General features: G+C 40.9%; 1 protein-coding gene and 1 long non-coding RNA gene across 3 annotated transcripts in view; both read left to right on the forward strand.

Annotated features, from left to right (window-relative positions):
• Positions 1 to 4,533: 4,533 nt before the first annotated feature.
• LOC103392788 (peripheral myelin protein 22-like) lies at positions 4,534 to 7,512 on the forward strand. The gene is made up of 5 exons (XM_008329513.3): positions 4,534 to 4,735; positions 5,483 to 5,573; positions 5,772 to 5,865; positions 5,959 to 6,099; positions 6,257 to 7,512. The coding sequence occupies exons 2-5, from the start codon at positions 5,496 to 5,498 to the stop codon at positions 6,412 to 6,414; spliced, it is 471 nt and encodes a 156-aa protein (XP_008327735.1). The 5' UTR covers positions 4,534 to 4,735; positions 5,483 to 5,495; the 3' UTR covers positions 6,415 to 7,512.
• A 10,654-nt stretch (positions 7,513 to 18,166) lies between these two features.
• LOC112488421 (uncharacterized) overlaps positions 18,167 to 24,812 on the forward strand; it is a 30,289-nt gene continuing 23,643 nt past the window's right edge. For both annotated transcript variants that reach the window (XR_003052439.1, XR_003052438.1), the window contains exon 1: positions 18,167 to 18,354. This is a non-coding gene — a long non-coding RNA (uncharacterized LOC112488421). The remainder of the gene's footprint in view (positions 18,355 to 24,812) is intronic.

The raw sequence follows: 24,812 nt of genomic DNA on the forward strand, positions 1-24,812 counted from the left end.
GCTGCACGCAGCCATGTGAGCATACAATGCATCTGCCAAAGAACGCCATTGTTTATGGTTTGAAGGCAGACTAATGCATTGGATTCAGTATTTAGGCCCCACTGGAACTTGGCTAAACAAGACATTCTCACCCATTCTGTAGCAAAGCAAAGCTATAGGGACCAGCGCACCAGTGTCTTTAGCATTTTCCCAGATGTTCCTCGTAGGTGTCCGCTGACATGACCCCGCGGCTTTTTAGTGAGCAGGCGTTGTCAGCTCCTCCTGATGACATCTGACCAGACTGACTTCAGAGCTTTAGTGTTTCCTCTTGTTTTGGCAGCGACTTCCAGAGGTGAAAGAGCGCTGGGGCGTTCCATAATTCTTACAAATTCCCACTAGTAAAATTGGCCATCCAGCTGTTTCACTAAAATCCCTCCCAGTCAGCCAAGTCAGGGTCATTTCCAAAACCAAAACTGTATCCCTAATTCTCTCACTCTTCCCTCAGTCACATGTTTGCTATTGGAGCCAGAGCAGAACTGTGTACCGGAACCCAGTCAATCTGTTGCAAAACAGCAGACTGTTTCAGCAGCACTAACACCCAGAGTTGGTTTAACCTCCGGCTATTTTAGTTTAAAATTGAATTTAAATTGAGGGGGAAAAAAATTTGATGAAAATCAAACCCTGATACAATTTGTACCGAGGAAAACTAAAACACAGAGCTTGCCAGCCTTCGTCAGTTACATTCAGCTCTGCAGTCATTGCTGGAAAAGGCACAGTATGAGCTTTTATTGCCATAATAATCAATAATCAAAATCAGAGCAACTGCTGAATTAATGTGTGAAGAACTTAGGCTTCAACCATAGAGCCAACCATAGAGCCAAGCTCTATGCACCAACTACTCTATGACCATTGTGTGGCGCTAATGGCATTCATTAATCCATGTATTTTGTGTTGCCTAATACTTTTCTAGAGTTCTCAGAGGGAGCGGGGTGAGTGAGGGAGGGAGGGAGGGAGGGAGGTTCTACATCCTGGACAGGGGAGCAGTCACAGAGAGACAGGAAACACTGACTGTGTGTCTATGGTTAATTGAAAAATCGTGACCATTTAACACATTCCTTCATGTTTTGTATCTCTAAGAGGACACTGAAGGCTATCAGTTACCGCCGGGCCTCAAACTACTGATGTTACTGCTGTAAGGCAAGAGGACTCACCCTGCTGCCACCAGCTGGTCCTGCTTGTTGACTTACCTATGTACTACTAACATAGGGTGCCATTTTAATGGTCTTGATGAAGACATTTTCTAAGATGATCATGCTCTCCCATGTATCTGCATGATTTCTTTTTTCTCAAGTCTGACAAAACTAGAAACTCAGTACAATTAGTGTTGAATCTATAGAAATGTTTTTTATTTGGTTTGCAGACATCTTGGCTCTGTCTTCACCTCAACTATTCTGGTTGTAATGTCTTCTTTTATGGAGATGTTTCATTTAAAACAGATTTTCTTAACACGGCCACAACATGAAAACACCTCAGTGAGTCGAATCAATCAAAATACACCCTTTCTTTAAAAAAAAAAAAAGAGACCAAATTTGGTGAATTTAATTCAGGGAACTCACTCAACGAGCTTCACTGTGTTAGCAGACAACGTGAGGTTATTCAGCTCTTAAGAGAAGTAACACTCTGTAAGTAGTTCATCTGTTTCCTGGTTTCAATAAAGAGGGGGTGTGACAGTTTTATATTTCAGCTGCAGTCTCTTCACAATGCCCTGTGACTATGGTGACTGCTGGTTAGCGGCTCTTCTCTGCTCGCTCTATTCTTTCACCTCCAGCAGCAGAGGAGCTGTGTTTTCTTTCAAGGACCTTGTGGGGACTCTGTTTAGTCTGCTGCTTTCTTTGACAGAGCAAAAATAACGACTAGACTCTCGACAAATGCTCATATCATTTGTGGCACTTTCCAGAATCATCATTTTGTTTGTGACAATCAGTTTTGTAATAAAATATTTATCGCAAGGTCCCAATGCACAATGGCAAAAAAAATTCATTTAAAAAAAAGGAGGGGCAATATGTGCTTATTTTGTTCATTATTAAAAACCTTTTTACTTTCTTATGAAACATTGATTGCGGTCCCACAGCTTTCAGATTTAATGAAGTCATAAGAAAGAAATGGGTTGGGCCGAGTGCAGCTCAATGCACTGAGGCATCATTTGCAGAGAATGTGTGACAGATGCTGTAAAATGAGTCATTACAGCGGCTGCAGCACAAGTTAGTGTGACTTTCTCATTTAAAGGTGTCATTACAGCGGGGGTTTTTCTTCCTGTGAATGCTCTTTTATACGTCAGCAGAAAATTACGTGCAGAACTGTAGGGGTGGTTGTGTACAGTGGTCGATGGGGTTGTCTTACACCCAGAAGGTAACGGGTTTGAGTCCAGCTCATAGGATTGCGTCAGTCAGTACATCTGCCATAACAATTGTGCTGGGATCATGAGACGTTTGAGGTTTAAAGGGATGAGCTAATGTGAAGTAAGAAAGGCACATAGATCTGCAGCGTCTTCAGTGAGGCTGTGGGAGTGGACCAGTTCTTCACCCATGGTTTTGGATCGATGATCAAATCCTCTAATTTAAGATCAATTATAACAAACTGTTGGTTGACCTTTCAGAACAGGGACATCCTATTATATATGGGGGATCCTCTTCTTATGTCAGAGGTCTGTTCTTATGGAGCAAAGTACAAAGAGGCCGATACAATTAGCATCTGTTACAAGATTATTCTGGGATTCGTTTGATTCACATTTGTAAGGAAACTGTCGAATTAAATATATAACATGACAGTGTTCTAATCAACCAAAGACGTCGTCACCTCCCTGCAGAGTCTCTGATGACTTCTGGTTCCTACACTAATAAAAAACTCTGAAGCTTTAATAACGTAATTAACTGTGTAAGATAATGCACTTTAGTCTGAGATGAACTTCCTCCAACCACAGGGAGGCAATAGATGGAGTTGACATTCAGAGTGTCTCTCACACCTGCCCCAGCAGGTTTGCCCTCTCCTGACCACAGCACCAATTACAGCTCCATAAACAGGAGCAGGTCCAACAGAGTGGTCAGCTGGTTGTCAAAACTCTCTCTCTGATTTTTTTTCTCCCTCTCTCTTGCCTCCCCTCTCCCCCTCTTTCTCTGCCCTTTTTTTCATCTCTGCCAGAGCTCACGGCACAGCCTTCCACAGACGGCCTGGGCAGCAGCTCACACATCCTCCCCTCACGTGTTTACAAACACAGACCACAGGAATCCACCTGACGAGCCAAAAACAGTTTGGGAGACTCGCAGGGAAGTTCACGAACGACGTTCGCCGACAGCACGAGATCACAGCGAAGTTTGGTCTGGTTTCAAAACAACCGGCGTGCATTTCTTCCCTTTTTTTGTTGCTGCTGATGTTGTCATCTGCCCTCAGGCATTGTTTACAGATTTGTCACTGTGAGGAAACGGCCTGAGACCACGGTGTAATGAGGGATGCCTGAGCCCGGTGGGCCGTGGTGGGCATATCTCCTGTCACTCATCCATGGATCTCACGTGTGAGGAGATGCAAGATGTTCCATCAATTTAGCATGACCGAAACATTGCACCGTGGTAACTCCCTTTGGCGCTGGACAAACCCTCCCTTCTCTCTCTCTCTCTCTCTCCACAGGCCGAGGAGTAAACAGGAGGCCTGCATCACACACACATACACAGGCATTTTGGGCATACCACGGGGCCCCCGTAGGGCTGGTATATTCACATCCAAACACACACACACACACACACACGGTATCTGGAAAGAGTACTGTGAGCCATGTGTGTTTTGTGAAGCTCAATGTGCACAAAGCTGTCCAGCCAACATCAACCATCTGGAACAAGGTAGAGTTGTCCTGACAACAACTGCTGGGAACGTCTGGACCTGGGTGTGGAATGAAGGAGCAAAGAAACAAACAAAAAACAAAAACAATGATGTTATGTGATTTTATTTAAATAGTATCATTAGTAAGAAGTTGAATAACAATGTTTCTTTCAGAGTGTCCAAAGTTTGTCAAAATGATCGCCCCGGGGCACACAGTGACAGGGCGGACAGTGTTGTTGCCTTACAACAAAAAGGTCATTGGTTCACCGTTTTTTTCTATGTATAGGTTAAATGGACACTTTATATCTGAATGTTTGTCTCAATGTGTCTCAACTGTACTGCGGTAAAAATGTGGGTGACATAAAAACTGTTTTCAAAACCTGTCAGGGTCAGGATTCAAGGTCAGGAAAATAGAACGGATAAATAAAATGTAAAAAAGAAAAACATGAACTAGTCCAGAGGACTGTGTCGGCTGCAGTTATAGGCATGAGGGATTTCTGTTTGTTAAAAACATTTATTGAAATCATTTTTGTTTTGCTCAAAAAACACCACGCAGTCCTGCAGACTTTACTACGATCCAGATGATGGGCTACAACCAAGAAGAGGAGGAGGAGGAGGAGGAGGAGGAAAAGTGGGAGGAGAAAAATCAAGGCAACAGTTTGGAGCGGGCCTCTGGTGACGTGCACGGCCTGCAGGGCGGTGTTCTCAGGCGGAGACAGACACAACTGGGGTGTGTGTGTGAGTCCGTGCGAGTCTGTGTGTGTGAGAGACGCAAAGAGAGAACAACATCTGGAATAGTAGCCGCAGAAAAGGAGTGGAAGCAGAAGCAGCCTGGTGATAACTTTCCCAACTCCTCACTTCAGAGTTCATCCTGCTTTGACTTTTTGTAAGTTGGACTTGATGTGCTTTAGGTTTTTTCTCCTCCTTTTTTCACTTTCGTTTTGGCTTTCTTGTCTCTTGCAGGACCTCGCCCCGGGGACTTTAATTCGATTTTGGATTTAACTTAGTGATGTCAAAAGCCGACACAGATCCCGATTGTTCTGTCTTTGTTTTGCTGACGCACGCATTTTCTACTGACGTTTAGAAACGTAGTCCAGATGAACGTCCTGTTCCACGGTCACGGCTGAGGCTGACACATGTGGCACAAAACTTTGTTTGTTTTTTTTTTTTAATATTTTTTTCTCGTCTACACCTCTTTAAGCGGTGTTTGTTTGCAGCAGCACGCGTCGATTAGCCGAGGATGAGTAATGAAAAGTTGTTTACTACTCCCTATCCAAACATTCAGGGCATGTTTATTTACTACGTTTTAATGAAACCCTACTCGTGGTGAATTAGAATAAACTGCCGTTTTTTAGCGTTACCTTTGGGTTTTGGTGCAAAATGAAACTCTTGTCATTTGAGAACCATCAGGAAGAAATTACGAGTTTGCTTCTCTTTCACGTTTGAATGTAAGCGGATACTTTTACACTGAGGTAAACATTGCGGTTGGCAGCAAAAGTGAGGGCGTAGCGCCCTCTGGTGGGAACATTACTTATTGACTGGAGATTTTTTTAAAGGGGCGGTGATTTCATGTGACTTAACTAAGTCTGTCTTGTGTGTTTTTTTTTGGTTTTTCCTTTTTTTTTTCCTTCAGATCTACTTGAAAAATGCTGCTCATTCTGCTCGGAGTGCTTCTGCTGCACTTAATCATCCTCATCCTCCTCATCGTCTCCACAGCGGCCAGTGTAAGTGTGTTTTTTTTCATTATTATTATTTCAAACTGCAGCTGGGTTATGAAGATTGAGATGCATAACTGTTGATAGCCTTCCAGTTATTACTGTGGGGTTTTTTTTTTTGTTTGTTTGTTTGTTTCTTGCAGCCCTTACCTGTTTGTTTGAAAGATGTGATGTATTTAAATGACCCCATGTTGTTGTAATTACCAGGCCTGGTCTGTAGGTGAAGGCAGGAACACAGATCTGTGGTACAGTTGCCTGACAAGTAAAGATGGTTACCACTGCAAACCAGCCATCGATGAAGGTCAGTCAGTACAAACAGACAGAAGTAATGAACTGAGCAGTTGTTTTTATGGAAAATGTGATGTTTTTTTTTGTTTTTCTGTCCGTCTTGTAGACTGGATCCAGGCCGTCCAAGCCCTCATGATTCTCTCCGTCCTCTTCTGCTTCTTCTCCCTCATTGCGTTTTTGTTCCAGCTCTTCAAACTGGTCAAGGGTGGACGTTTCTTCTTCACGGCCATCTTCCAGGTCTTCGCCAGTAAGTATGACTTCATCACATGATCACATGGTCACACCCAGAACTGAAGCGGGTGGAGCAGTGGTGACATCATCTGCATTCCCTCCAAGTCAACTGGTGACCTTCTCCTTCTCCTCCTCCTCCTCCTGCTCCTGCTCCTTCTCCTTGTCCCCTCTAGGTGTGTTCGTGATGTGCGCGGCCATCATCTACACCGTGATGAGTCCCGATGACAGCGCTCATACACAGTTCGGCTACGCCTACGTCCTGGCCTGGGTGGCTTTCCCTCTCACCCTCATCAGTGGCCTCATTTACATCATCCTGAGGAAGAAGGATTGAGAGGAGAAGGCGAGGGAGGAAAGAGGGAGGGGTAGTTGCCCCTTACCACAACATCGCACTGTGCCTACTGCCCACAGACCAGAGACTGACATCACAACACTACAGCACAAGTGCCCGCGTCACTAACAATTGCCAAAACAGACAGGAGATACTTCTCACTGCGGGGGAATTCTTTTTATTTCTTTGCTGTATCTCAGCATCTGTTACATTCTCATCGTATGCTGAACAACATGACACACTTGTGGCGACTGTATCACTTTAGTCGTTTTAGCAATTTGTTGTATGCCGACGGCCACATTTTCCACAAATTCCTCTACCGTGATTCCAGACAGCAGTTAAATGTGGACCCCATTTGGGTGACTGAGAAAGTGGGGCGCATATGGGAGACAGGTCATCTACTAACCCTATGCGGTCCATACAACATGCCTGGTCCAAAGTGCCGCCCATGTTGCAGTCCAGTTAAACCCTGGTGGGATCCACATGGACCTGCTGCCTGGGATTACAGTGACAATCACTCCCGCCTGTTATCAGTACAACGTTGTACATAGTGTCTGTGGTTTTTAGACATATTTATAACATTTTTACATACATTTTGTACATATTGTTGTCAAATTAACATTGTCATCCTTTTTTGTGATAGAGTTTGTGTCTCTCACAAGTCATGCAGCTGTGCCAAAGAGATGCCGCTTCAACTGCCAGAGTGCCGAGACTCTCTCCTTCTACTTCTTCTTCTTCTGTTTACTTTGAACCGTGTGCCTTCCTTTAGAATATCTGTGCTCTTGAAGGAAACCCTGAGAAATTAAGAAAAAAAAGAAATCAAGTTTCGATAAACTCACAAAGTCCTTTTTGTGTCAAAATTATCAATAAAGTTTTTATGTTGTTTGAATTATCATTGTACTTGATGTGCAAATATTGCATTTGCATTTTGTAATCTAGTTTTTTTAAATGGTGCTTTTTACTTGCTATCCTTGAACTGTATAGCCTTCTTTGTGTTGCAAGTCGTACTGTGTTGTCCTGTGATTAATTTGCTTTGTATAAACCTGTTTTGTCCTCATTTTATATGTCAGTATTCTTCGAAATAAACCTTTTGGAATAAGTTTGCCTGAGAGAAGCTTCCTTATATTGTTTGTTTGTTTTTTTTCTTTACGATGTTAAATTAACCTTTTAGTTGCTTCGTTTGTCTTTATGCAGTGGCTTGTAGTGTCTAAATATTACCACACAGAGGCGCTGAAAGGGTTAAAAAAATACCCTCGGGTTTATTTGTGATGCGATTATCCCCCTTGCAAAACAACTTTGTTTGATATTCGGTATTTTATAATTTACTAAATTATTACTTAAATAAAGCTTTCTTAATGGAATCAGACAGTTCGAAGAACATTAGTGAGGCCTGCTATGATGCATGTTTTTGAGACAGTGACAAAGTTAAAGTAGAAACTGACCTACAGGTGGCAGAGTTGATTCAATCAACTAACATGCCGAGAACAGGAACATAGAACAAAATTAAAATTATGATTTTCTTTTACTACAGTACGCATATAATTACTAAAATTATTATTATGTTTTGACTTCATAACTACATACATATGTATCTAATATCGTTGTGAACCTCCCTTTGCCCCCCGCAGAAATATTTAGTACAATTAGTGCAGTAGCCTTAAAGAAACTAGATTATATTTGTCCTGATTCTATGTTTTATATGTCTGTTTATATATTTTAATGACGTATAAGAAATTGCATGAAAAATATATTATATTATATTATATTATATTATATTATATTATATTATATTATATTATATTATATTATATTATTACTGCTTATTCCGAGCAGCCAGTCAAAGTAAACACACTGCTAAATGATTTTCTCTCTTTTTAGGATCACATCACATACTAATCCACTAGGTGGCGGCAAAAACATGTTTAAGATGACCCACCATAACAGAATCAACGTTCCTTTTTTAAAGGGTCTCCAAAATGACCTAAGTTGTTATTTAAGATTTTTGGAATAGAAAATTTCATTCCCACGTCAAGCACACAACTCGTGTTTCTGTTTAAAGTATAAACAAAGCTGCGGTAAGGCGACACTAATCTTCCTCGTGCTCCCCACTCTGAAGTCGACACCACGGTGGATTATTGAGATGGGATTCTGTCTCTGATCTGAAGACGTTTGTAGATGTAGATTATACCACATGGCTTCTACAATGACTTTTTTTTTTCGTATATATTCTGAATGTTACTTTTATTCCATGCTATAAATTACTTTTACATCAAGATAGAAGATGACCAATTTAAATCCCATCCCATCCCCATCTCTGGTTAACATGCCACAATGTAATGGATTATTCAGCTATTTTTATCTTTTTGATTTTTGCTGTGGATGACATGCTGAGTACTTCAAGTATTACTTGGCTGCCTTTTTATTATTTGTTTCCCTCCCTGGCTGATTTATTACTACCTCTGTTAAACCTTTGACCATGTTTTTAAATGTTGTGGCAAACATCCAGCCATTTCTTGGCTAACTTTAATTAGCAGGTTTTGGCTACCACTATGTTTTCTTATCATTTATATACAGCAATTAATTTCCTTTTTCTTCGTAATGGGAGAGTAGGGATGTTAAAAGGGCTTTTAGTTTGCAGTCAGGCCAAAGTATGAACTGTTGTTTTCATTACTCTGGAGAAAAACGTTCTTATTATATATGCACTGAAACTAGCATTAGCATTGGACTTAATAGCCCACAGTAGACTTCCAAAACTTGATATGTTCTCAGTGATGTTTTATTAGATAATCCTACTTCACCATTGATGTTGCTAAGTCTTTTATTATTTTAGCTACCTCTTTGCTAATTATGTCTTATGGCTACTGTTTTTGTTTTATTGTAACACCTCAAGCTTTTTGGGAGTATATTTTTCATTAACTGGTATGTTATGACTTTCTTTTATGAACAATATTTGGTACTTTTAGGTAATCCATGCCCAATGTTAAACAATCTAAAGGTGTTTTAGTGACACCTGTAGGCCGCCATATTTTCTCTTTAATGATAACCATATTTTACATCATCACTAGATGTTAATAACACGTACACAGTTAATGTTTTTACAATGTCACGCAGAGAGCAACAGGTCAGCGAGGAACTGTAAAGGTCCAGGATGTAAAATGTAAAGTGTGTAAGATGAGGCTGCAGAATTTTGGTGACTGTCTGACGTTTAAAGAACAGGAAAGCTCTGGTTTTTGTGCAATTTGTCTGAATTCCCTTTCATACCGACTTCCCTTTCAACCCTAAACATACAAAGAGAGATTTAAAATGTCCTTCTCATGTTTGTCAGTGAAGGCAGTTTTTACCTTTGACAGTGCTGCTGTAAAGCAGAGAGCAGTTAATGTTGCAGCGGTAAAAGTCCCTGGGCTTACAGATAACATATTGGGGATGTCAAGAAAACTCTGGAGGCCTATAATGGCCTCACAGCTCCATTTCAAACGTAGTTAACCTTAAGGGTTATTTATCACTGGGCGGGTCACAGGGGGGGCCTTCAGTATTTACTGCAGCACATGCAGGATGGGGGGAGAGGGGACTAGGAAGAGGCCTCACTCGTCACCATCTACTGGCTACTTACTGTGGTGGCTGGTTTCGTACCTCAACACTGTCTAGACAAAAGTTAAAAATACAATGGACATGAAGGTATGTTTGGTTCACTCTGGTCAAAAGTTTTACAGCAGAACAGCCAGTGACATTACATTTGCGAACAGTTAATTGCCTCTTTGGAATTCCATGAACACATTCAGGATCATTTCCATTAGTCGACTTGAAGGAATTTTTCTGCAGCGCCAGTAATGGTCGTGAAGCAGCACATACAATGGGCTGTGGCCAGCTGAAGAGTGCCTGAATGGAGCATGTGAGGACTTCAGAGGAACTGCAACCCTCCTCTCTCTTTTTTTTCTCTTTAGATTTGTTGCCTTTTTATACAGGGTGTCTGTCTCCAGGAACAAACCCCGGAGCCCTCAGATGTGGCTAAATGACAGAGAAAACGGGAAAGCCCAGTTTATTCAGGGCTGATTTCATCACGCCCATAAATCTCAGAGAAATCAAAGACCATCTTGTGCCCACCCCTATCCCCTGCCTTTGTCTTGCTAATACACATTAGAGTGTGGCTGGCTGCCCACTTTGACGGAAGCCCGGACAGGATCTGGCAAAGTTGCAGATGTGGAACTTAAAGGCACCTTTGACCCGTGACTCCTGTGGTTAAATCCTGCCGCTCGCATCCTCTTCAGACCCCTGCTATGCTTAGGAATCTTCCAGACCAAGTTCCTCCACACCACTGCCAGGAGACAGAGGGGAGATAAAAGAATGGCAATAATATGGCAGCGCCATATGGCAGCTTCCTCAGTTCATAAAAGAACAAATCAATCAGGTCTGATGTTGAACAAGTGAAATACAACTTTGGTAAACAAAAAAAAATTATGACTTGTTCATTGCTAATTTTATGCACAGCTGCCATAAATACCAGTAGAGATGTGAGAAACATGGCCAACATTTGGCCTCAATATGGCGTTTCCTCACACACAAACACACAGCCTGGTTTTAATGTGTTGTGAGAACTTTCATGAGTAGTGAAGTTTTTGTACAGACATGAACAAGGCATACATTTGTAATTGTAAAGGTAAGCGGTCGACCTAACCACTTACCTTTACCATTACCTTAATTTGGTCTTAATTCTAATCCCTACTCTAAACTAAACCTAAACTAAAGCTTCATGTAGCACCATATACACAATAACACACACTCCCTCTAAACACCTGTGTGTGTAGTAGAGGTTTCTGTGCTGGTGTGACGGGGCTACTGAAGCAAACATTTTTTTCCCTTAATTATACAACAGTAAGTCAGAGTCAACATCATGCCACTCTCTGGTGTGTCAGGCCTGAGCAGGGCTCGTCCAAATTAGAGAGCGCGGAGACAGTGCTGAGATGTGTCCATGTGGCAACACATGAAACAGCGGTTACACGGCTGCCGATCCATTTACGACTCCTTCAAATAAGCTTCCCACATTTGAGATTGCGATGAAAATATGCAGATAATTTGAGAGGGAGCTTGTGAGAACTTGCGCAAACTGGCACATTTGGATAATTACACAGGCAGAGAGTGAAAAATGATTTGAAAACATTGAGAAGTGGATTAATTCTCTTCACCTCTAAACAGAGGATGATCTCACCGTGATAGAGGATTATAAAAACACACACAGGCAGTTAAATCCAAATCAAATAAAAAAAAGTTCTTTGTTGATATAAAAAAACTAAAGTTATTTCTCTTAATATCATCTAATTAAGTTTAAACATGTCTGTATTGTTGATCTCATGGGGTAATTCTTTCTTAGAAAAAATCAAAGCTGTTAAAAATCAAAGATTTATTATTTTTATCATAAGACAACCAAACATTCTAGCTTGATGCTTAGAATCCAAAAAGTCTCCATCAGATTGTAAATGTCAACATTATGTCTGTTTTTGTGAACTTCTGTGTTATTGTCACACATACATATACATCCACACGTCGCCTCTGCAGCCATTCATCCTTTAATGGCCTCAGTAAGCCAGTGTGGTAGATATCTAGTGGCAGATCAAATGAAGGATGGAGGCTGTGGCCTGATGGAGGGGTCAGATTAAAGTAGCTGTGTTATTTCAACCCCACTGACCCTGGTCAGCGGCCCCGGTCTCCCTGGTGGATTTGAGTGCGGATGAGGAGTTGAAAGCAGCCAAGGTGGAAATGTTTGGAGTGGGTGCCTTTTGTTTGTCTTCCCGGCCGGGGTGCCTCCAATCAGTGACTGATGACCACAGACCTGTTGGCTGCTCAAGTCTGGAATAAGAAAAAGATGGAATTACACCTTTAGCAAACACTTCACCACCAGGCAACTTTAAAAAGAAGGGTGGATGAGATTTGCTTACACCAGATAAAAAGCTTTACAAACCGTGGCCTACATTCACACGGGTTCTCAAACACCATCAGGCTCCAAGGCCGGTTTGTGCAACACTTCATTTGTCAAGTGTTTGGACCGACTTCTCCAGAAAAATACATTTGTAGTCATTTCTATCAATACAATAAGTTAGATAGCACAAGTAAAAGTAAGAAAATAGGAGAAAAAAAAGACAAAACAAGAACAAAAAAATACTTCAATGTCATCAACAACAAAAATACCTAAATGTTAAATAAAAACAGTGTTGGGAAAAATAAAAAGTTACGTTAGTCAAAGATGTAGCTAAAAATCTAATAAAAGTAAAATCATCAAGAGAAAAGTTGTCAAAAATACAAATACAGATACAACATCCATTTTAATTCATAAAGTTGTAAACAAAACTAGTTTTTTGTTTTAAATTTAGCTAAAAGTGACTATAATATGATTGCAGCATGTACGGATAATAATAGAGGAACTGAAGAACAACTGACAACAGGTTCAGAAATGTACATCTCAATGTTTCTAAGACTTTTTTAGCCAAAACAGTTTTGATATTAATGCCCATAAACATGTATATGTCATATCACACCTTACATTGTAACACCGTAGATCAAATGACATTTACACTGAATGTGTCTCAAAAGCACCAGGAATATTGTTTATTCGGCAGAGTCCAGGAATGTACAACTAAGATTTCCCAGTTGGGACATTGGAGAGTGTTGATGCGACGGAACTGAACAATGTAAGCAACACTAGAGATCCTGTTTAAGAGCCAACTCTATAAACCTGTAAAAATCTCGGTGCTCGGTGGTGAGCAGCCATTTCAAATCCTGTAGTTAACCCTATCAGTGACAATGTTTAGACAAAAGAGTGAAAAAAAAAAGAAACCCTCACGTCTCTGCCCAGAGTAAAGATCCAAGGTTCAGACAGGGTTAATAGGTTCCCCTCAATGTCTGCATAGTGCAAATATTGACTCCATGGTCTGATCTGATGACCTGGTCCGTGTCTGATGGTTTCCCTGGTCACATTACCAACCGACTGGAGAGTCCAAACAGCTGCTCTGAGCAAATCCAGACCAGTCTGGACCAACCAGGACGGGTCACTAATGACATCCACACTCTGAAGTGGAGATACAATGTTGCAGCAAATATATTAGACCAGATTATCACCGTCTATAGTTAATATTATTTTAGAAAAAAAAAATCAAGAAGGCATGAGAAATGTGTAAAAATTAACCAACATCTTAAAAGCATTAGCATTAGCAATAGCCGTGCTGTTGTAACATAGACGCAGATTTTGAATGTGTTAATAATAGTCACTCTTGATACTCGTGAGCAAATTACAAAAAACATACAAACATAGAATGAATGTGTGTTTGACTGGCCTGCCTGCGGTCCAGATCCAGATTTCTGAGTGTAAATATTGAATGCATCATAGATTGAAACATCCCTCAGTAGTTGCCACAGGCGTTCAAGGTTGGCTCGTGTCTTCAGTAATTCATCTTTTAAGATCCAAGTGCATAAACACACTTACTGCTATTTTAAAAAGTTTTGGGGCTGAAGTTTTGCACTGGTAGGACTTGGAAGGTTCTAGGTTCGATACCTTTTAGTCCCAAATCCCTGTTTAGACAAGAGTAGAAGAGTGATCCCTGTGTAGATAATGCCAGTGTTCAGTGTATTCCTGATATCTTAGATATAAACATACTCTCACTAACTCGTGGAACAATAACACATTGTTTATTGACGCCAATTAAAACTTAATCAGATCCCTGGTCTGCGCCCACACGCAGCTCTTTGAAGAAATTATTTGTTGAAAACTATTTTTCGCCCCAGAGAAAGGAATGTTTTCGGCGCGCTTTAGAAAACAACTCATTTTCTGTTTTGCAGTTCCTGTCAAAATAACACTAAAACTGAGACGAGACATGTTAATTCAAATGCCTCTCGCCCAATCCCTCACTGATGGTGTCAGACAGAGAACCTGCCCCAGGCCCACACAGGGCTGTGAACTCTGTAAATGTGTTTTGGAAAAGTCTGAACTGCTGAGTGAATCGCAGGTAAGTAAGAACACTCTCCACACTTCTACAAAACACGTCTCTCCTGGGAGCAGACACCTCTGACGTACACATCTGTACCTGTGGTACACAGTAATGAGCCACTCCACACTAGTACTGCAGATGAACATGTATTTTTTCTACAAAGATAGACGTCAGTAACCTGTAATGTGTCCTTCACCCTGGATGGTTCTGAGGACACGTATCATATATATATATATATATATATATGTCCAAAGTCCAACTCTGCAGCCAGTCATTGATTTGGACAGGTCAAATACTTCCATATATGTCTATCTTATCATGAAATATATATATGGCTTTAGTAAAATAGGTTTCAGAGGCATTTGATGACATTTTTAGTTTTTTTAATTTTATTTTAAAATTTAGGTCTAGCTTTTGTGCAGGCTAGTAAGTTCAAATCACATTCATTTTATTCAACAACATGGCCTAGCTACAAGTTGTTTTTACAGTTATACTTTTGTTTTTACATACCTGAAAATGTGTATACATTATTATGATGGATGGATGGATGGATGGATGGATGGATGGATGGATGGATGGATGGATGGATGGATGGATAGATGGACAGACTGAGATTCGCCCATTTTTCTCAGTACTTTTTAGGAAGTACGACCTGTCTTCCTCCTGCTCCGACCACTAAATAATTAAACCAGCCTTGTGCCTCAGTGTTCACTGTGCAGAACAAGTCAGGGGCTGACTGCTGCCAGTAGTAATATTTGTAATAACTGTGATTAACTGCAGCCATTCAAACCATTAATGCTGACGATGGAGTGAATATGAGAACAGTTCAATGTAGACAGATGTAACAGTTTACAGTCACAGTGAAAAGTCTTCACGTCTCAGCTCGACCTGCAGCGTGCTCGTCTGTTGTTACCATTCTGTTCCATCTGTAGCTGTCAAGGTGTCAAGGAGCCTTTGGAGCGCTCCAGTTCACAGCTCCTTCTTTTTGTCAGGTTGGTGACATGTGACCAGTGCTGAAGCTGTGGGTTATCCAAGGCCATGATGATGATTGTGTGACAGTCCAGCACTGACTTGACCCGGCCACAAAATTGTTCTTCCTCCTGTTGTGAGTAGTTCATCATTCATCACCACTCCTTCAAAGGCTGCTTTTTTTGTCAACACAAGAAACTGACAGGCAGAGATGACGAACGGAGTGACATTATTTACTTTCAAAGCATTACACTGGTTATATTTCATCATTCTCTTTTAAATTTAACTTGGAGTTACTATTTTACTATTTTTGTAATATTTTGTGTGGGTCTTCGTTACAGTAGTCGTAGTATCTTTGTTGTCCTTTTTATTTTACTATAACAGTTAGTTTCTTCTTTCCTATTTGGCTGCATTTCATCATCTCATTTCCTTTAAATTGTCACTTTAGAAACTAAAACTGTCCAATAGAGATACATTTGTACTATATTGATCCCATATTTGTGGAATTCTTGTGTTAGCAGCAGATATGTTGTTAACAGGCTGCTCCTAGCAGACGTAGCAGCAGATATGTTGTTAACAGGCTGTTGTTATCAAGCATGTGCTTCCTCCGGGAATCGAACCCAGAGCGCTCTACTTCCAAGGCAGGCATGCTAACCACTACACTATGGAACCGATATATACAGTTTATCCAGTATGATTTTATCCACGACTAAGTCCTTTATACACATTGGAATGTAAATGCAGGCGTCCATTCATTTAGCTGTGTCTGCTGTCAGTCCACAGCCAGATGTTGCACCACAGCAGCCTCATCTGAGGCCTGTCAGGGTTCACGCAGGTCTCACTCAGCTGCACTGTCAGGGTTCACGCAGGTCTCACTCACTCAGGTCTCTCACTCGCATGGTTGAAGTGGTGTGTGAGGCTCACCAGGGTCTGTTTGATGTTCTTAGGTTTGGCGCAATAGCATGTTGTGAATGTAGTGACAAATGTGACATTTGGTGAGAAATGCTCCTAAAATGTCCTACTAACTGACACATAGCAGACGTGTCTTAGAAATATCAACCAAAAAAAATGTATAATGATTATTATCAACAGGCAAACCTGACAGTTGACATATGTTACTTTTGAATGTAGAAAACGGTTTAACAATAGCCTAGAGATGATAAGGAGGTATAAGGTAAAATTAGCCACAGCAAGGCAGAAAATGATCAAAATAGATAAAAGTTAGCCAGAGAGTAGGGTAAGGACTGACAAAAGCCCCCGAATAGGTACAATATTTGATAGATTTACCATAAATATGACCCAGAAAGCCGTTCAACCACATCCACAGATGTTAGGAGCTGGTGTTGGACATGCCTGGTGAACAGAATCAAACTGAAGCCTGTCTTAAAATATAACCCCGTTATTAGTATTATATATTTATGTTCTTCAGAAATTCACCAAAAAAGTTTGACAAAAAATGTGTGTAACACATCCACTCCAAGTGTTTGAAAGAGACCGATCTTCTCAGAGAACATTATGTAAAAACATTCCCCTCTGTAATATATCGCCTCCACACGCTCACACAGACATTTTCACACTTCATAACATTTTCGACATGATGTACTATGTGAACCTCAGGCTGCTGCTGAACTCTGACTTCGGGATCGGTGTTTGCCTCTGGAGCAGACGGTGAAGATGAAGATGAAGAGGACGTCGGTGCAGCCGTGTCATCGTCTTCACTCAGTGTGCACTTGTTTCTGTCTTAAGAGGTTTTACTTTTACTTTTTTGAAGATGAATTGCTTCAAACCTGTTATACTACTTTTAAAGTAACACATTTTGATATGTTATAATTTCAGGAGGAATGAGAAAATAAGAAAAAGGGTTTTTTTAAGTGTCTGCAAAACCTCAGAGCTACAATCATCCTGGCTGGAAGTTGTGATCTTGATGAGTTAAAAGCAATTTTTCATAGTTCCTGGAGCATGGAGCAGTCTTCAACTTTGGCAGCTCTTTGATTTTGTGGTTTTTATGTGATTTGTTTTTGATTAATGTGGAATTTCATTCATGTGGATACAGCCCTTCTGTTAGCACAGGCGCACTGATCGTCAGACACGACGCCACAGATCAATGGGAAGACAGGAAGATGCCAAGTCAGTGCTGACTGGGTCCCAGTGCTGTGTGCAACTCTGCATCTTCTTCCTTTGGTTTAACTGGTTTGGGAGAATGAGGAATGAAGTGAATGTCACACTGTAGGCAAAAATATAAAGGAGTGAAAACCAAAGGATTCGCAAAGTGGTTTCATTGAGACGTTCATAACAAACAGCAGCTCAAAGTAGGTCGAGTAGGAATATTAGAATAACGCTGTGTTTGATATGATATGGATCATTTTCTGAATTCCAAATCTGCATTGTGACAACAAAGATGATGAACTGTTGTAACCCACTGGTCCTGACCCTGACCCTGACCTGGGTCAAACCTTCCGTTTTCATCCCTCTATTCATTTTTACACCTTTGTCCTGAGGGCCTCCAGCAATAATAACAACAAGGAACAAACATATTGTTCATTCCAACAGGTTTGTGAGTTTTAAGCTTAAGACACATGGGTTACAGTCACTCAATGCTATCATTTGACACAGTTTTTTTTTTTACATTTTAACTGTTGCCTAAATGTTTCAATTTTAACCCTAAACAGCAACTTCCTGTACATGTTAGTACTTATCAATGTATTTCTGTATGTTTCCTTAAACTAAAAACCCTCGTCAAATGTCTTAAACACGTGTGTAACGTCAATAAAGATCAAGCCAGAGTGAAACTGAGTGACAGCAAGATTAACAAATCAGAATTCAACTTGAGATGGCCCCGCCTACTGCCAACCTACTTCCTGTCATTGCTGAGACACAGGTGTTCCCAAGGGAGAGTGCTGACTGTGGAGAAACCTGTCACTGAAGTCCTGGGATGGTGATTCAGAGAAACAAACATGGAGGCAGTCAACCAACACTGACAAGTCAACTTCACCAACTTCTGGTAAGAGCTGCTGGGATCTTGAAAGCTAATTGCAAAGCTAAACTGTGTGTTGTAAAGTGATGGAGTTCTCGTTTTACCATTGTTGTCCACCTGTCCATTTGCTTGGGCAGCTGAAGTCCAGAGACGCTGTTGTTTATGTATGGTCAGTGTTTTAGAAGGTAAAAGTTCAAATAAATAAATGAAAAGTATGCAGTATTTATATTGCATATTTTTCATTGCATATATATGTATGTGTATATATAAAATTTAAACTGTATCTGAATTTTTATTGGTGCTGCGACAGTGATGTGTTGGAGCTAAACCCATGTTTTAGGTCACTGCACGTTAAACATTTTTGGTTGAACAATCAATAGAAGGTCATAAGTGAAGAATAAACAGTTCCCACCACATGACCTGAATAAAGCTGGCTGTCTCTTGCGGTGAAAGCTGAAAAGTAATTCCTGTCCTGACTGTCCCAGAGGCAGAGAGAATGGAAGCATCTCAGTCAACCGTTATTCCAAGGACTTTGTTGTCGTCATCAGGGTTGACGGGGAATCTGCACGGCCCTGTGCAGAAGCTGGAGATGTAAGCGATACGGTGCGGCAGTGTTTGACATTACCCAGAATTCCTGTATGCCATGTGCCAGTGGCTGTATTGTGAAGCAGTGACAGAGTGGCTTCACCGAGCCCCAGGCCGGGGAAGAGAAGATCAGAGGATGCTGTGTGATGGTTGTTCGACATAACTTCCACCAGCTGGTGAGCACCCGCAGAATGGAAATTCTGGGCTCCGGGGTTTCGGGCCGTTGTCTCACCATGTCGCTTAATAAAAGCCTTCAAAGGGAACAGCAGTGGAGAGTAAGGTTTTGAATCAATTAAAGGATGATTTCTGAGGCTTTTAGATGTGGTCTGATGAAGAGCAGGGCTGGACACCGAGGCAGGAGAGGAGGAAGAGTTGCAGATTCCTTGCACTTTGGCGGATCCTCGTGTGGGGGAAGCTTGACTTGCAATACAGTCTTTGGCTGCTCCTCTGTTTGGGTAAATTAATGATTAGAGTTTGTTTGCTAGCGTGCAGATAAATCAGCAGCAACTGTGTTTGTTTGTTGTTATTTACGTTCTGCCGTTTCCTCCCATTTGCCGCAGCAACTTGTCTTGAAGGAGCAAATATAGTAGCGGGCGATGAGAAGAGAGCTTATCATTTCACTGACAATGTGTGACAGAGCTCATGAAACCATGGCAACACGAGGAATCTGTCTTGAATAGAGTCCATGACCAATCAAGGCCTTGATGTTCAAGGCTCTCCAACTCAGGGCAGCAGCGGAAGGAACGTTAAAGTCGGAACTATTTCTGGACAGTTTTGAAAGCTTTCCATGAGAAATGTAATCTTATAGGAGGAGTGGAATTGTTCTTTGTCAGAGTCATTACTGGAGCGCACAATCACCATGAATTTGTAGCTGACGTCAATGCAGAAAACCCAGAGAAAATTGATAAGAAGTTAGAATAGGCATCGCCTGCAGAAGTCAGTCTGGAGCTATTTTTGGACATTTTACCACAAGAATGGAAGTCAATGTAAGATCAGTACTACTACTACTACTACTTCAAATTCATATTTTAAACTTGGGTCCAAGTTTGAAGTCTACTAAAATAAAAAAGGCAAAATTTGTCATCATTTAAGAACAATTACCAGTGCACTGATTGGATAACAGGCACACTGTAGTCATGTCAGATCTGTAACCTCACTGATTCGATGGTATCAGATTGTTTGGGGTGGTTTATCTCTGATCCATCCCACATCATTGCTGAATCTGGGTTAGCATCTAGGCTAACATCTCTTTTCACAAAATTCTCTTTTTTGTCAACTTTAATTACTAGAAATCGATTGTTGTTATTTGGAAATTATCGCTAGCCGTCGTAGCAACGGCACACATGTGACATGAGAGATAGGTAATGCCTTCGCAGGGATGAAAAATAAACAGAGTTGTGAAAGAATCATCATGGGAAATCCCCCAGCTCAGTTTTGGCATTGCTTTAATTTCCATTTAATCCCGGGAGCAGGAGTTTAACGAACCAATTAATTGCAAAATCAGATTAAATCCCCAAAAGCCTTGAAATTATCTCTGCATGAAGCGTTGGCCTCTTGCTGGAGGCACTCGTATTATTGGCCTGTCTTCATTCCCTTCTGTCTTCCAATATGATTTTTTTTTCTAATCTGTGTCCAAAGTCATAATGTGTTCCTCAACATAACTCAATTAAATATAACGTCACGTCGGCACGTCTGTGGCCACAAGCAGCTGTGTTGAGTTCAAAAGCGCAGTTTTAAAAATATCCTTATCATGAGGACACGAGCAGATAAATGTAACCGTCTAATCCTCAGTACTCAGACAGCACTCTGACCTCAACTCCAGATTAGCAGTAGCTGTGCAGATCCTTCTACACCAAGGCAATGTGGAGGCTAAGGACAGAGCATGAAACACAGAGTCCAGGATTAAATCCCACAGAGGAACCCAGAGTACGATCCCTGCCTCCACAAATGTTGGATTAAGGTGACAATTTGTAGAGAGTTGGGTTAAAAGCCCTGGAAGCTTTGGACGTCTCAAGACAGGGCCACTGACCATATGTTTCTATTTGTGCGAACAATGTTTTATGGAAATAAAATATACACCAGCTAATATACTGACAGCTATTGATTAATTAACCGTGTTTCTGATCAGAAAAGTGAAATAAAAAAGGCCTCATGTCTTTGTTTTATTTGTATATATATATGTATATATGCTGCGGCTCTACAGATAATGTGTTTTGTAATTTGCCATCACTTCAAAAAGGCTTTTGCAATCAGTGACCCAGTAAGTGGCACAGTGATTCATTACAGTGGCATGCCATTGGGATTTAAAGAGGACTGAAATGCCCTATAATGGAGAGTTCAAAGTGGTACCAGGCAGGCGGGCGACTGCAACAAATAGTGCTGGGAGACCGCAGCATCAACATTAACAACACCACTGCATGTGTTGGTTAGCAGGCACTTCCTCCTGGGAAGCTCTGGTTACAACATGTATTTCTCTGCTGGTGGTGGTGATGCAACATTCAGCCATCACGACATCACACACACACTGTCTGTGTGTGTGTGTGTGTTTAGACCCATACGCTGTTCAAAGACAGATTACAGATTATAAAATAGAAAATATTTTCCCAGCTATAATACTTTCCCATAGCAGAGTACAGTGAAGTAAGCTCCAGTCCTGTGGGAGAACACAGGACTGAGAGCCGTAGTTTGACAACAGTGAACGAGCAGTGTCATCATGTGCAAAGTAAAACGGTGGGAACAGGAGAACCCAAATGAAACAACCGGTCCCCGGGTGTGAGATGTCAACATTTTCATTAGCAGCACTGAAGAAGGGAACAGAAAAGCTACGCTAACGCCTGCAGGCTAATTACAGTCGGAGCAATTAGTAAATCAGACTTGTGATTAAAGAAAAGTCTGAGGATTATTAACATCACACGTCTGTTTTCTGACTGATGACAATAAATACTGTGGAGTACTGGAGAATACTGCAGAACTTATGACAATTTAAATTTTAGTGTTTTTTGGCAAAGGTGTCTCTACAGCAGAAGAATATTTTTGAAATCAGTTGGTGTAGATGACTCTGTACTCCGTACAGTAGTACTGCTTTGGTATCAATATTGTGTGTGTGTGTGTCTGTGTGTGTGTGAGTGCGTTAATGGTTTGCTTGTCTAAAATGTTAGCTTGATCTTTACATAAAACTTTTCCTCCAAATTTTATGTGAAGATCCTCAAAGCCCAGCTTTAACCACTGGCGTGATTCCTACGATGAAAGGGATTAGATTAGGATTAGCTGTGTCAGCACATATTTAAATGTCAATTTAAACTTTACTGTCTCAGATTAATGCTTGCCCTTGCCAGTGTAGAATAAAAGATTAGAGACCAGAAGGCAAGGCAACTGTACCAGTTTACCAAAGTTATCTTTAATACAGTACATGTAATACATGTCATGACATTTGAATTTAAAATATTTATTATTTATTGTTGCTGAATGATAAAAATGCAATCTAATCATTCAGAATTAGTCATGATTGTCTTTCTCTCTCTCTCTCTCAAAAACATATATACAGTATGTATGTGTATATATGGGTATGTGTACATGTATACATATGCAGTATATATGTTTATGTGTGTGCGAGCATGTCTGTATAGAATTAGATCAGGCGTGTCAAACATATGGCCCACAGGCCAAAAAATGGGCCAGTTAGGGTGTTCAATCTGGCCCTATGATAGATTTTTACAAAATACACACGATCCTTCACGTTTAACATATTTTTCGCAAAATTATTATTATTTAATTAAATATGAATAAGTAATAATAATTATCTAATAAACTTCTTTGCATGAAAACAAAAGGGGTAAAACATGGACTTACTGTAATTTCTCATTTATTACAGTGTGATTGTACTAGTTCGGCCCACTTGACGTCTAATCAGGTGGTAATCCTTGAACCAAAATAACTTTGACAGCCCTGATGTAGATAATCATCGCTCTGGCAGGTTTTACTCTTAACACCTATTTCTTCTTCTGCTGTCTCACAAACTGCATTCTCATGTCACATGAAGACTTAATTGTTTTTGCCATGATTTCAAAGAATCTGAGGAGAATTCCTGAGTCACCGTCCTGTCAGGACTGGGCCCACACAGGAGATGAAATCGCTGTGAATGAATGACTTACAGTAGTTTCCTCGGGGGAAGAGCAAAACATGCTCAAATTAGTCAGCGTGACTGACGTCTTGGCAGCTCACAAAGGCTTTTCACTGACACTGTACGGCGACATTTCCATTTCACTGAGGTTACGGCTCGTCCTGTTGTCTGCGCCGGCTCTCTGGAGTTAAGTACACATCTGGGCTTTAAACAACAGTCGCCTGTTGTATGATGTGTTATTTTCTTTCGCTTTTATTCAGCGGTGTCTGCCAAGTAGATGTGCGAAGCTGCTTGATGTCCGTGGCTGCCAGGTGCCTATTTTGCTTGTCTCTCCAACCTTCAAACAACAGCAGGCTGCTTTACAACAGCCTGGAGGGATGTGCACTAACAGCTATTCCCCAGTTGGGAGCCTAGCAATTACAGCAGTCCTTCTCTATCCCTGTAATTGCGAAGGGAGTTGCTTCCTGAGCGATCAGACAGTTAGCAGTGCCACCAGAGAGACGGGCTCCGTCATCTGTTGCGGGCCCAGGTAAATAGTTGGCTGTTTTTCTGGGGACTTGAATAAAGGTGGATTATTAGTAGTAATGCAATAACCTTTGCTCAAGTGGATGCAACTGGTTGCATGAGGCGAGTGCAGGGATAACTTGCAGCATCTTGATAAAATATGACAAGCCATTGGCAGGAGATAATACACATTTCATGGATTATTAACCATTGTGAAAAAATGAACAAATCCTGTCCTCAGGCAGATAATCATTGGGACAGAAATGTTGCTGCTGCTGCTGCTGCTGCTGCTTCAGGTCTCAGTTGGAAAAAAAGAGAGGAAAAAAAATACTTCATAGCAATGTTTATAATGTGTAGGAAAAAGTACCTCGTAACTTGACCCTACTTCATATTGTGGTGCACGTAGTGTTCAGTGTCACCCAGGGACATAAAGGAATGCTTGTGTTTTTTTTTTTTTATAATACGACACTGGTCCACCGCGTCAGACACCCGACACCCTTGTTGTTTGTGGGGGCCATGGCAACGAAACCCACCCTTACCTGTGGCGGCAGGAGGCTGAGAAAGCAGATTGTAGTTAAGCAGACTGCGCTAATTGGTGCGCTAATGTAAAAGATGGTGAAATACAGTCAGCATGAAACCCCCGCCTGCAGGGATTCACAGATCCAGGTGTAATTTGGCAGCCTTTGAAACATGGCACAGGTTCAGTATGTTCAGTGAGTTAATACTTTCAAGTTCAAGATACAGTCAAACAAGGCAACTCTGTCAACTCACATCTGCAAAAACACAGATGTAAAATGTACATAAAAATAAATGTAAAAATATAAAAAGAAAAAAAAACATGTGTTTATAGTGCCCTCTAATGTCACTATAAACTCCTACCTGCTGTTTTGTGTCACTGTACACTTTGAGTGACACATCGAGACACAAACTGTGCTCCATTTTGGTTAATAAACAACTAATGTAAACACATAACTATAACCTGTCCTTGAATGAGCTTCTGTTGATGAGAGATTTAAATCATCATCACTTGGTCAAGAAGGTGTTTAGTTTGACAGTGACTTCTGATTAGTTTTGTTGAGTGAACCATAACTCAGTCTTAGTCCCAATGTAGTCACTTTAGCTATTTTAATTTTAGTTTGGTTTTATTAAGAGAAATCTGTACATTATTTTAGTCTACCAAAAAACTACATTTCCTCAACTAATTCCTCATACCACATAAATTTTGTGCAATTCCCCTTTCTGATGCAACCATCCTTTTCAGTTTAGTTTTGTTTTT

The sequence above is a fragment of the Cynoglossus semilaevis genome, chromosome 17 (genome assembly GCF_000523025.1).
Source record: "Cynoglossus semilaevis isolate Cse_v1.0 chromosome 17, Cse_v1.0, whole genome shotgun sequence".
NCBI classification, from domain to species: domain Eukaryota; kingdom Metazoa; phylum Chordata; class Actinopteri; order Pleuronectiformes; family Cynoglossidae; genus Cynoglossus; species Cynoglossus semilaevis.

What these genes read in the sequence shown, in the direction of transcription:
- LOC103392788 (XM_008329513.3), top strand. Translation starts at nt 5,496, where the DNA reads ATGCTGCTCATTCTGCTCGGAGTGCTTCTGCTGCACTTAATCATCCTC. An exon ending in TCGTCTCCACAGCGGCCAGT is followed by an intron (nt 5,574 to 5,771) that starts GTAAGTGTGTTT and finishes TGTAATTACCAG; the next exon opens with GCCTGGTCTGTAGGTGAAGG. An exon ending in CAAACCAGCCATCGATGAAG is followed by an intron (nt 5,866 to 5,958) that starts GTCAGTCAGTAC and finishes TCCGTCTTGTAG; the next exon opens with ACTGGATCCAGGCCGTCCAA.